The sequence below is a fragment of the Cherax quadricarinatus genome, chromosome 22 (genome assembly GCF_038502225.1).
Source record: "Cherax quadricarinatus isolate ZL_2023a chromosome 22, ASM3850222v1, whole genome shotgun sequence".
NCBI classification, from domain to species: Eukaryota; Metazoa; Arthropoda; class Malacostraca; order Decapoda; family Parastacidae; genus Cherax; species Cherax quadricarinatus.
Genome location: NC_091313.1, coordinates 28,204,992 through 28,219,033, shown reverse-complemented (window position 1 = coordinate 28,219,033; position 14,042 = coordinate 28,204,992). Strand labels below are relative to the sequence as shown.

The following is a 14,042-nucleotide window of genomic DNA, read 5'->3' as shown; positions in this document are numbered from 1 at the left end:
AAAATAATTGTTACAGTCTATGAACATCTCATGATGGTATAATCAGAGTTTAAAATGACGATGAACTAACTAACATATGTCTACACTTCACATAATATTTCATTTACCAGTTCTTGGTTGGACATTTAGTGAGTGAGAGTCGTTACATTTACCAGTGAGGAGGGTAAGAATTATGGGACAAATTATTTAGGGGAAATATGTACTTAGACTCGACAATACAAACTTTCATTGCACGATTTTAACAAGTTTTACATATTTTGTACTTATAGTATTAAAATATTACCAAGGATGTCAGAAGTAACAGGTTTAAGTTATGTTTAGGGAACTAGCGTATTGAGTTTTATTGAGATACATAAGCAAAATAAATAAAGGCATTATAGTATAACTTTAAAGTAGGTTGACTAGTACAGTTGCAACTTTGTCAAAATAAATTATGACTAAGGATGGTGCATTCAGCGCTCAGTTAGACGCGGTGGGCGCATTCGACGGTGTTATGGAGACTCTAGACGGGCAAAATTGGACCTTATGCAGACTCGTGACGGGCAAAATTAGACCTTATTTAGGTCTGGCATAAGGCGAAGTTCTGCACCTTGCCCGTTCCATGGCAGAGGGCAGAGTCTGCTTGTAGGTCAACCAGCGCCCGGCCCCCGCCCCGTCTGAGGAAGGACAGTGGTCGAGTTAACCAGAGCAGAGCATTGAGGCTGCTCACACCTCCTGCGTCTCTGGCAGCTGTGATATAATGACCTCAGTGCCATGTTGGTCACTGATCTCATTTATCAGTGTTATTGATGAATTCTGTGACTTTTTTGGCTTTTTACATTGGTTATGGTGCTGCCAATAACAATTAACCACGAGTTTCGAATACGTAATACATCTTTTTCTATTATTTAATGTTTGCTTGCGTTTTTTGCCAGGCTGTTCTGCTGAATTTTAGTGTCTTACTAAAGGTATCGTTATAATGTATGTAGAAAACAGCCAAGAGAAACGAACTTATATTTAATTGTAATTGATTTTCTGACCAGCAGCTGGGTCAAAGAATAAATGACCTACTTAATATCGATATAGTTTTATTAAGGACTGTGTCGTTTTGAACATGATTAAATTTGGAATGAAGAAAGAGATCACCTGAAGAATCTATTCCTTTCCTTCCACGAGAAAGTCAATTTTTTTTTTTTTTTTGAAGAAGTTGGCCGTCTCCCACCGAGGCAGGGTGACCCAAAAAGAAAGAAAATCCCAAAAAAGGAAATACTTTCATCAATCATTCAACACTTTCACTTTCACTCATACGTAATCACTGTCAAATATAGTTATGAAATGATTAGGGAAAGCCGTAATGAATCTGAAAACTCAAGGAGTGAATGGGATTGGAACTTAGAAAAAATTAAGGTAGCTTTGAAAAATACAAAAGTTTGGTAGTTTTAGGGCTGCCTTGTCAAGGTTTGAATTTATTCACTCCTTGATTAGTTTAATATTTTTTTTACATTTAACATTAAAACAAACAGCCACCTATGCTAACTTAAAGTTCATGTAGTAAAAATATAACCTTGTATACCTATGTAAGAATTTACATAACTATATTTCACTGTTTTTCTTAAGAGATTCTTTAGGTGATGCAGTGAACTGAATCATCATTTACACTCACTCAAAACCCTCCGATTGTGCACATTATAAATCAAATTGTTTAACTTTAATATAAAAAAAATTACGCACTGAAAATCAAAAGTACTGAAATGAGTTGTAAGAATGTATATTGTATACCAAGGAAAAAATACGTGCATTATTATTTTTTGCTTGATTTTTCTGTGTAGCCCGAGCGCCTGGTAACGTACACGTGTCTCTCGACCTCGAAAACTTTCAGTGAAATAAGCCGGTAAATTGGGTAGCAATGTTACTAATGATCCGAGGATCTTCCGAGTTTAATTCGCTTCCTCCACCGTCGTGTTCAAAAATGATAAAACTTAATGAGACTATCATAATCTAGTAACACTGCTTTTATTATTAGTTCAGGACCTATGCGCGAATTGCTATTTTTCCATCTATTAAGAAGATATATTTTCTGTATGTTTATGTTGCATATACTCGTAGAATGGTGTAATATTTCCTCTTCTAAATGTCTAGAATGATGTGCACATTCTGGGTTTTGCGCTAGTACCGTGCTCACCAACTAGAAAACAAATTACTGAACACGTGTGACCTAAATTATTCACCGGATATTAAAAACAAAATGTTGCCAAAAACTACAGTCTATCGATATCCATCATTGACAAACTTTCGAAAGTCAGGCGACGCCAGATTTAGTTAATTTATACTAACCTACCCTAAAATAGCGTATGAACAAAAATCGGCCAAGGTTAAGAGGTAAAGTCGAGATACATAGGACAATTTACGCTTACTCCCGAAGATTACTCCTGCTGGTATTAGACCAACTGTGACCTTGGAAGAACAGTAGGTGAGTATCTCTCAATGTTCAAAGTTTATCTGAATCCAAACATCAGGTATTATTTTTTTTTTTTTTTTGACTAGTGGCGTACGGGTCACCTGCAGACTTAATGACGCTCGTGTAGTCAAAAGGCTTCAAACCTAATGAACCCAGGAATATTAATTTTTAATGCTACGATTACAGATTTAATAATAAAAGATTAATAGCTTATCGTCAACTCCTCATTTGACATTGGGTTTTCACAGCGATAAAAATAATAACAATAAATTTTGTGATTCTCCGTTATTTTTTCTGTTTTGCAATTGAATAATGGGTCTTTAAAACGAAAATCTTTCTCCTCTGATAACTTAGGAGATAAGTCAGTCTAAGGGTTCGAGAGTAATTTTACAGAAATCTTAAGATACAGCAAAATTACCAAAGAAGTCACAGAAAAGCCTCCAGATGAACAGGTTCGTGTGCGCCCAAAACACTATACTCAGGTGGGTGTTATACAATAATTATCATTATTACTTTTATTAACAATTGTCATAATTTATTCACGTTAAAACATTCTATGAAAAAAAAATAGATTCTGGATTTAATTTTTAGCATCGGCATATGAGAGGATTTGCTTATATCTTGAATTAAAAAAAAAAAAAGATTTATTAGAAATTTTTACCACATTTTAAATTGATTTAAGATTTGAAGTTAAATTATACATATTAATATTTTTAGGTAACACAAATTGTTAATAAAACCATGAAGACTAGTGTGTGGACAGAGAAAAAAGGCAGAAGAACAATACTTACTCGTGAAAACATCAGCTTCTGAAAAAATCTCTTCAGTTTTGTAACTCGGTACAACACTGATTAGCTTTATTTAGTAATTTATTTGTTAATTTAGTTTTTTAGACATTTATAATTAGCAACGTCGTCGAAAGTGCGAGAAAACAGAAAATACATTTGATGGATGTGAATCCCCGGTCTCCATTGAGTGTCAGCCCGTAGGGGGGGGGGCTCTTGATACGTGGAATTGGAGCTATCTTCCCCTTCCTCGGATCAAACCTGAATACCTCCCATTTCCCCAGGCGCTGTTTGACCCTTACTGGCTTAGCGCTCACCCGCGCTAATACTTCACCACACTCGTATAACGATGGTAACTCAAGTAGAATATTTAACATGCAAATAATTAAACCGAATTTCTTTCGTGAAAATAAATGTAGCCACAAAACAGTCACGCGTTCAAATACCTTTTTCGTGATATTATTTTTTTTATTCGAATCGGTAAGTAGGTTATAGGATCAAACACTGAAGAGTTTCAAGGTTAGAGGATCAAAACACTGAAGAGTTTCTCAGAAGCGTGATGCTAAGTAGTTAAGGTATGTGATCCTACCGGGCCAGGACAGGAGCCTCGCAAACACAGACTCGGGGGTGGAATCAATGAATATGTATGTATTTTATACACGACAGTAACACTCCTGCTCCTCGCCCACCAACACAACCCTCTACTTGAAGACCAAGAGTAGGCTTTACCGTTAGTCAAGTTGTCTTGCGATCCGGAATGTTTGAAAACGTTCATCACATTACACATAAATAATATATAGCAAAAAGATGTTCACATTCATTCTCAACATAGTTGTGAATATAAAACATTTCAGTCGTATTCTCTCTCTCTCTCTTTAAACTACATGACCATTAAAGTTATAATCATTTGTTTATTCTTTGATAGCGTAATTAATTAATACAATAGATTTCCAAATATTATATATATATATATATATATATATATATATATATATATATATATATATATATATATATATATATATATATATATATATATATAATGCAGAACAGAATCACTGGAAATTAGAACTGTACATAAATGTCCTAAACTATATTTATATAAATTATTTTCAATACTCACGAAAACTCGGGATTAGCTGACCATAATAAGCAAATGACATACATGATGGTAGCAAGAGTGATAGTCAAAGCTAATATACTGTGTAATAAAATATAGTTAGGCCTCAATTGACTCTTATAAATATATGGAGAGACATCGCTCAGGGTGACAAGCATATAAGCGTTTAGGTACAATGATATAAAACTTTGGCACTGATTGCAATCACTAACTGGCTTACTTGCTCGTTAGGTGCAAGTAACAATCACTAACTGACTTACTTGCTCGTTAGGTACAAGTAACAATCACTAACTGGCTTTCTTGCTCGTTAGGTACAAGTAACAATCACTAACTGGCTTACTTGCTCGTTAGGTGCAAGTAACAATCACTAACTGGCTTACTTGCTCGTTAGGTGCAAGTAACAATCACTAACTGGCTTACTTGCTTATTAGACGCAAGTAACAATCAGTGACTGCTTGTTACGCAAATAGCAAATACTAACTGGCTTTTCAGACGCAATTAACAATCCCTAACTGATGCACTTGATGGACACAAGTAACAGTCACTATCCTACTTGTCAAACGGAAGTAACAGTCACTAACTGGTTTAATTGCCTGTACGATGGAAGTCATTTAGATGTGATGGGGGAACGTTTGGCACCAGCGAGTTTAACTACGCTTCAACGTACAAAAAAATGAGGTGAGTAACGTTAACGCCAGCATTCATGGCATTAGCTGGTGAAAACACACACACACACACACACACACACACACACACACACACACACACACACACACACACACACACACAAATCTCCTGTCCTTCTGTCCTCTAACTGCTAATATGATCGTGATTTTTAATATAGCGCTGAATGTCCCATACAGATTTAGAGCAGCTTTTGATTAAAATATAACTATAAGCTGTTTTCTGGCAAAATATGAATATATATATATATATATATATATATATATATATATATATATATATATATATATATACATATATATATATATATATATATATATATATATATATATATATATATATATATATATATATATATATATATATATATATATATATATGTATATATATATATATATATATATATATATATATATATATATATATATATATATATATATATATATATATATATATATATATATACATATACGTATAATAATAATAATAATAATAATTTTTGTGCCAGCGTCATCTATTGAACAACGAGAAATCTAATTAATGAATTATTTACAATGAACCTTAGAGAGATTTTCTTTACTGAGTTTTCTTATGCAGTAATGCTTTTCATCACAGACTTTTACAATGTTTTTTATGGATAATTATGCAGACTTAATTATCGGTACGTGGACGGAATTTATTTTTATATATGAATATAAGAGCAATAGTTTAGTGTTCTATATATAACGGTGAAAATAAGACATTTTCTTACACAATAGGAAAATTTGAAGTTGGGATTCAAGAAGAATTTTCCGATATAAATTTGATTATATTCATGTTTGTTTTTATCTGAGAGAGTTGGTCAGCTGAGGAGACTCGCTGGATGTTTTCTGTTCTTTTTGCACAGCTGAATTCAATAGCTGAGAGCTGTTATCCTACTTCAGCTCATTTTAAAGTTCAGCCGACAACAGTCGACTAACAACCTGTCAACTATTTACTGCTAGTGAACATGAGCAGCAGGTAAAGGGGGACTTGCCCACAAGTTGTACCATGCCAAGGAATCAAACCTGGGGTCACTTCCATTGTGAGATACAACCCCTACCACTGAAAAAAGTGGATGATCCTCGTTATGATACGCGTGCTTTTGTCATATATCCATTGGCTATATCCATTAACTCCTCTTCAGTTCTGTCCTTTTCCATTGTTTCATGTTTTACTTATCTGTACTCTCATATCCACTAGATATGCAAAACTTAGTATTATCAATGGTTACTAGTGAGTTTGAGTGTGTGATAGTGTTGATGCATGTGTTTTTGAGTGTGTTTAACTGTTTTTCAGTTACCTATTTGTAGCTACAGGAGCAACATAACTCGATGGTAGCGGCTTCGAGTAACGAACCGAAGAACTTGGGCTCGATTCTGAAGGATGTAAAGACATCGAATAACTTCCATTATACCTGTTGTCCATAGTTACCTAGCACTAAATAGGTACTTGAGTGTTAGGAGACTGTAGTGGAAAGCATCATAGGGGATGGGGGAAGAGGGTAAGTCAGCTTAGCAAGGGCCGAGCTTTGAAATGAATTAAGGGAAGTTAACAGTTTGTAAATTCAAGGATGTTAGAAAGTTATTCCAGGGAAATGGCGAATCGCTGATAGCATAGTGAGTATGACACTGACTGCAGAAAAGTCTTTATTGGCACTACGTTTCTCCAAACGATGCACCAATAAAAGCTCGTCTAAAATCAGCTTTTTGGCACGAAAAAGGGGGTATGCTTGTAAGTGTCCCTTCCTTAGTTTTTAATCTTTAACATCCATTTTTCTTCAAAATTCAGCTACTGTAGGACTTACTCCCTCTTTTTGTAGCCCCGTAAACTGTGTTGCCACAAATTTCTTATGGCCTTTGTGATACCTCATCTCACTCATTTTATAACTATTGGCTTCAACTTTCCCCGTTGATGGTGTTCAGAACTCTTCCTTTTACTTTCTTATACATTCGTTTATATTCTTGCATGTGGCTATCATGTCTACTCTTCTCCTGACAGACAATGAGACATATGTATTAGTTTCAACCTTTATCTGTAACTCACAGTTGTTTAGCTCTGTGCTAATTCATAAACAAGTCTCCCCAGCCAACTGCCTCTAATCAATATGGAAGATACTATTTGGCAGTACTAAACGATCCCCCATGATATTTTCCCCTCCTTCCCACTTCAGGGTGCTCTTCAAACTTCCTCGTCTCGGAGAAGACTGTCACTAGAAAACAAATATTTTCCTTCACCAGCGGTAATTTAGTCTGTGTGGATAACTCGGCTGTAGAATAACTTACATCCTGGTGCTTATTAAAAAAAATATATTTACAATCTGGGTTAGTGTGGGATGAAGCAGATGAAATTCCCAACAGAAGTGAGTGGAGAGTTGACAGGCTGAGGAGGATGTGTAGTCTGAAGGGGTAACTTTAGCCTGTGATAACAGTATGCGCCTCTCTCCGCCACGCTACTTACCGTAAGGCTCACCGTTGTAAACCTCGGCAAAGTCTTCGGGTCCATAGTCCGCGTAATCATCGTAAGCAAATCTGTAGATGAGAGTTGTTATTGCCTCCTTTCCTCCAGCAAGGTAGGAGCTCAAATTAGAACTGATTATTAAGAATAATGTCATTTATTCTTTAGTATACATTAGTATATTGGACCTTGCTTTTTAAATCTGTATGGATGCCTAAAAGTAATTGAATTTTATTTTTTAATTATATTTTAGTATTTTTTTTTTGTTACACAAGCTGGTACTTAGATTTTAACAGAAAATATTTCCGTAAGATGATTACTAGATGTCATTACTTAAATATAAACCTCATTATAATCCAGCAAAATTACATTATTGCAATTTATGGAATAACTTTAGCAATATTTCCCTCAAAGAGCAACACAAAAGACTTATGTTCTTATTCAACAATCAGAATTCATTCTGAAATCAACAATTAAAGGCAGAAGAATATTTTAAAATTAAAGCTACAACCCAGAAGGGATGGTACTGAAGACTGGTACAAAACTTTACATGTTAATAGAATTGGGTTTTATTGCAGTGTATATTCAACTATGTTATTTATTTTGAAATTATTGTAGTGTCCTCTTGGCTTTGTTTTGTTTTCTTTTATTAGTCTGTTCTCGTTATTGGTTAGGTCGGTCAATAAATTTATAGGCCTATCGACTACATTAGGGTCATTAAGGCTGCACGCAACCTTTTCATCACTAGACAAGTATAGTAATAATAATAATAATAATAATAATAATAATAATAATAATAATAATAATAATAATAATAATAATAATAATAATAATATAATAATAATAATAATAATAATAATAATAATAATAATAATAATAATAATAATAATAATAATATCTTTATTTATACAAGTACATGTACATGGTATACAGGCCTATCTGACCCGGGCCGGCAGTACAGGCAAATCAACATCAATCAGTCAATCAATGACATATTATTATATAGAAAGCCCCTTGTTATACAGAGCATTTCGGGTTTTATCCCCGCCCGTGGTATGGTTTGTTAGCAATCGTGTCATTACGATTTCGTGAGTTATGTTGACGACCTTGAGGGGACTTGAGCTAGAGATCATCACGGCCACGCTAGCTGGAGATTCGTTTGTAAAAACTTGCATTTGTGGTCATAGTGGTGCCTATGCTAACCTTCCTACGGTGTATAAATATACCTAATTGGACGAATCTTATTGTGGCTAACTGGCCCAGTGGCAACGCGACGGTCTGGAGTTTTGAGACTCTTTGATCGCGGGTTCTATCCCCGCCCGTGGTATAGTTTAAATTAGGTCAGTTTTGTCCCAGGATGCGACCCCACATCAGTCGACTAACACTCAGGTACCCATCTTATTTTAGATAAGTTTACAATAATTTAATAATAAATAAACACAATGAAATATGTTTTCCGTTAGATTCAGAATGTTTTTTTGCGAAAATATTGCATACACAAATTTTCGCTTGCCCTATTCAGCAAGAAGTGCGTTGCTATTTAAGCCAAAATCGCAAGATTTACCAATTCGACACCTATTCGAAACGTTCGTGGTTACAATAATATATGTACTGCTTGTGGAGGCTAGTACACCAAACGGGGAGTAGAATGAAATTAGCTTTGAGGCAAGTACACCATCGTATGTCCTCACAACATGAAGCAAGCCTAGTTCGCTACGCTCACGTTGTTTGTGCGATTGTATGGTCCAGTGGTTTAGAGCGTCGTGAGTTTTCGCTCTCTTCCCCCGAGGCGGGCTAAAAGAACACGGGTTCGATACCTCGACTATATATATATATATATATATATATATATATATATATATATATATATATACATATATATATATATATATATATATATATATATATATATATATGTGTGTGTGTGTGTGTGTGTGTGTGTGTGTGTGTGTGTGTGTGTGTGTGTGTGTGTGTGTGTTTATAATAAGCCTGATAGAAGCGATACATGATTTTGGTTGTTCTTGGATACTGAAGGCGGCTGACTCTGGGGAGATACCCATTAATGTTTAAAATACATAAATTATGCCGTGAAGACCATTAATCAAGAGCAGACAGCTTCTAATGCACTAATATATCATGCATGACAGCCAATATGTCTTAAAGCAACAGCGGTATCGTCAGTACATCAGACTTTGGATTAGTGAACGTCTGCATATTGCCAGATAACCGCCCAGGATCATCAGTTGTCTTCTTTCACTTGGGGCGCCTTTATTCTGGCGAGCAAGACTGAGCCAAGGAAGCAGACCTTGTTTCCGATTTCTTGAATCAAACCTGAGTGCCTATCATTCTGCATGCGCTGTTTGGTCTCAATGGGTTTAGCGTGTTCCCATAATAATAATAATAATAATAATAATAATAATAATAATAATAATAATAATAATAATAATCATTGCAGATAACCAAAAATGCTTTTTGCCTTTCTTGTCAGAGAGACATTTTTGTCAAGTAATATATATCAGGCGCATATGTAATAGTTTGTCATGGTATCAAGCTACAATCGTTATCGTATATCGTGTATTGTTCCAGTCACGGTATTGTGCCTTTTTTTGTTACAATCGCTATCACTGCATACATATCAAACTTGAATTACTGTATTCACTGTCTTATATAACGCTTCCTGCTACTGTGTACTGTTTACGTAGTGTCTGTGTACTGTTTACGTTGGTCGCTTCTGTGTAGACCTAGTGTGAAACACTGATGGCTAGTACCTGTTTAAAATCTGGTATTTCACATGGATAATAGTATTATTATTATATTAATGCTAAACAAAAAACGACGAATATATAAATAAGACACATGAGAACCACCTTATCAGTCCAGTTCAGAGAATAAACCGGAAGACGTGAAGGGGCAATTTGAGGTGATCAGTCCCTCAGCCTTGATAAATCTGATGGACTAGACACCTCCTATCAAGGGTAAAAGCCTGATCGCCTCATGTTACTGTTCTACAGTTTATTCTCCATATGGGACTCATAAAACTATTGGTTGGCGAAAGGTCTCCACAACACAAATACCCAGGTGTTCCACATGTGTCTTATTCAACCATGGACTGCAGCGTTGAGATGAGAATAACCTGAGAAACTTAACACGTATCTAACGCAAGAAATATGTTGAGAATTTTACTAAGATCTGGTGATGATTATTTTGAGAATTTTATTAAGATCTGGTGATGACTTCGCTAAAAGAGTACGAAGTAGATGGCAGCACTTACTCTGGGGTCTCGAAGGTATAGTGACGGTGATCTTCATCGTGGATACCGTAGCTGTGGTCAAGTGCCAACTTAGCCTTATCCAGGATAGACAGAACCCGTCTCTTCGAGGGCGGCGGTGGCACAGGGGGTGGCAGGGCGGCAGGGAGCTTCCTCACCAGGGGTGGCAGACCTCGGGCGGCGTGGGCAGGCAGGAGGCGCGGGTGAGGGGGAGGCGCACGCCCACGAAGACCTGGTAGTAAGGGAGGGCCTGGGGGAGCCGGACCCAGTACGGTTCCTCGACACTCTGGACCCTCCGGGGAGAGCAACTCTGTGGAGAGCAGAGCTATAAGAAAGTGGCTCTTCCAAGGCCAGCTCTGCCTTCATGTTATTGAAGGGCTCTTGATCCGAGAAATTGGAAATGTTCTTCCCTTCCTCGAATCAAACTTGATTTCTTCCAGTTAGTGATTCCTCTTGAATATAATAATAAACAATAATAATAATAACAACAACAACAACAATAATAATAATAATAATAATAATAATAATAATAATAATTATAATAATAATAATAATAATAATAATAATAGTATAGTAATAATAATAATAATAATAATAATAATAATATAATAATAATAATAATAATAATAATAATAATAATAATAATAATAATAATAATAATAATAATAATAATAATAATAATAATAATAATAGTATAATTATTATTACTATTATTATTATTGAAAATTTCGGTATACCTGTAATGTGAATTTACACCGATCAACTCGAGCGCTACACAGTGGGAACAAAACCTAACCAAGTTTCCCTGTCATATTCCATTCCACACTTGATAGGCTGCACATCAGAGGTAATCAGATGTGTCAGCCTGACCATGAAGACTTCAATAAGACGATGAGGATATCGACAAGCATTCCACAAGCTTCTACTGAGACAACATTTCAGCCAATATTGTTTCAGTAAAAGATTGGTCTGCATATTGTGTCTTTAAAGACATCTCTACCGATATTTTGCTTGTTTATGCATTGGTTCAGTAGCTATGAGACCTGCAGTGTGTATTTACCTATTTGCGATTGCAGAGGTCGAGTCTTTGCTCCTGACCCTGCCTAGGTTCACTCTCTCCTTGCTTCATGGGTCTTATGATATATATTCTTGAAGTTTTGTTTAGATCTTACCACTGACACTTCGTTGTTCAGGTTACTGCACTTTCTGACCACTCTGGAGATACATGTGACTCATCTATATTGGAACTTCTGTCTGTGCCCTCGTGATCCTGTTTCCCCCGTCTCCAACAGCCTATCACTGCCCACCCATTCAATAGCTCTTCGTATTTTGTATGTCATGCTTGAGTACTCACCTATATGTATTTACCTCTATGTGGTTGCAGGGTTCGATTCACAGCGCCTGGCCCCGCCTCTTCGCTAGTAGCTACTAGGTCACTCTCTGCCCCTCTCTAAGAGCTTTATCATACCTCTTCTTAAAACTATGTGTGAATGTATATGTGTATGTGTGTGTGTGTATATATATATATATATATATGAGTGTTTGCATGTGTGGGAGGCATGTGGTATGTATGTATGTGTTTGTATATGTATGGGTACGTACTTACGTATTTATGATTGCAGGAGTTGAGATTCAGCTCCTGGTTCCGCCTGTTAACTTGCCACTTGCTGGACTCACTCCCTCTTGGTTTTATGGGCTCTGCCACATATCTATTATTAAAACTTTGTACGGGGCCAACCTCCACTTCTTCGTCGTCCAGGCGAAATACTTCGTCGAGAAGTATTTCGTCCAGAAATACTTCTCGATATTTCTTTGATTCATTAGTGGCTTTAACTTCCACCTGTGTTCTCTTATACCAGTTTCTCAACTCTCGAACAGTCCAATGAGTATTTTGAATGTCGTAATTATGTCTCTGCTGATTCTTCTGTACTCTCATGTCGTCTAGAACATTTACTTTAGTTTCTCCTCTTAGCTTATTTCTCTTATTTCAGGGACTAATCTCGTTGCATACCTCGGCATTTTGTCCAAATTTTTAACATGCTTCATCAGGTAAGAGGGTTCCATGCTGGTGCTACACACTGGAAGATGGGACTGAGATATGCCGTATATAGGACCTTCGATGAGACTTTGTTGAGATTTCTGAAAGCTATTCTTAGATTTGGCAAACGAACCTTCGCTGCGGAGGCTATATGATGTGTGCCTTTGATGATATCCTCAGTACTATGCTAAACTCCAGGTCTTCCTGTCTGAATATATACTCAGTTGCCTGTCTTCGTTCATTTACCCAGTTTTCATAACCTTACATTTCCTGGGGTTGAATGTCAGTAGACACAAGTGTGGCAAATCCTGCCTTTTTCTAGATACACTTATAGCCTTTATATTCCGTTCATTATTTTCCTCCTAATTTATCTTACATTATCTATAGATATGTATACACCTAATGTTATCTCTGGCATATCATTCACATATACAAGTGCATGGTGTGTATGTTCGTGTGGTGTGTATGTGTGCATGTTTCTGCAGTGATACATGGCATGCGTTCATGTTAGAAAAACTTCGTACCCAACTCCTGGTTCCTTGTACTTGAAAACCAATATCGTCAGCGGGATTACCGCCGGGAAGCATCAGCGGATTCCTTTGTCGATGCTGTGTAATTTAAAGCAACTTTTGAGTTCCTTCGACAAGATCTCATTATTTTTACTGAGGAAATTAAAGGATATTGAAGATTGGGGCTCTCACAATCACATTAGATAGGAAAGTGGATTGCAGTGTTGTAATGTTTATCACCCTTCTCTTTATTATTATTATTATTATTATTATTATTATTATTATTATTATCGTTGGTAGTAGTAGTAGTAGTATGTTAATTGTTATTGTTTTCTTCTTCTTCTTCTTCTTTTTCTTCTTCTTATTATTATTATTATTATTATTATTATTATTATTATTATTATTATTATTATTATTATTATTATTATTATTATTATTATTAAACGAAAATATAAAAAGTCGTGAGTTTTCAAGAGTCGTAATTAAAACGGAAGTCGGCCATATTGGAGGAACTGACTTATGATTCTGAGTAGTCGACACTTTTAATAAGAATCTAAACTTTACTTTTCTTTTCACCAGTGCGACACATTAAGATGAGTGTCTAGTATGTTATAGACTGGTCTCTCCTAAGACCTTTTCACTCTCATCACTTGTGACGTAACTTCCATGGTGTAATTTTCTGTGGATTTTTGAAAGTGAATGTAAACTCTCATTATTCCTTCTTGC

At 35.7% G+C, this 14,042-nt stretch overlaps 1 protein-coding gene across 1 annotated transcript in view; it reads right to left on the bottom strand.

Annotated features, from left to right (window-relative positions):
- LOC138853090 (KH domain-containing, RNA-binding, signal transduction-associated protein 3-like) overlaps positions 1-14,042 on the bottom strand; it is a 248,835-nt gene that overhangs the window by 728 nt on the left and 234,065 nt on the right. The window contains exons 5-7 of the mRNA XM_070087700.1: positions 10,773-11,079; positions 7,505-7,575; positions 1-656 (exon numbers count right to left, since the gene is read on the bottom strand). The exon at positions 1-656 is cut by the window's left edge and continues 728 nt beyond it. Coding sequence (XP_069943801.1) covers positions 556-656; positions 7,505-7,575; positions 10,773-11,079 — 479 coding nt within the window. The 3' untranslated portion in view covers positions 1-555. The remainder of the gene's footprint in view (positions 657-7,504; positions 7,576-10,772; positions 11,080-14,042) is intronic.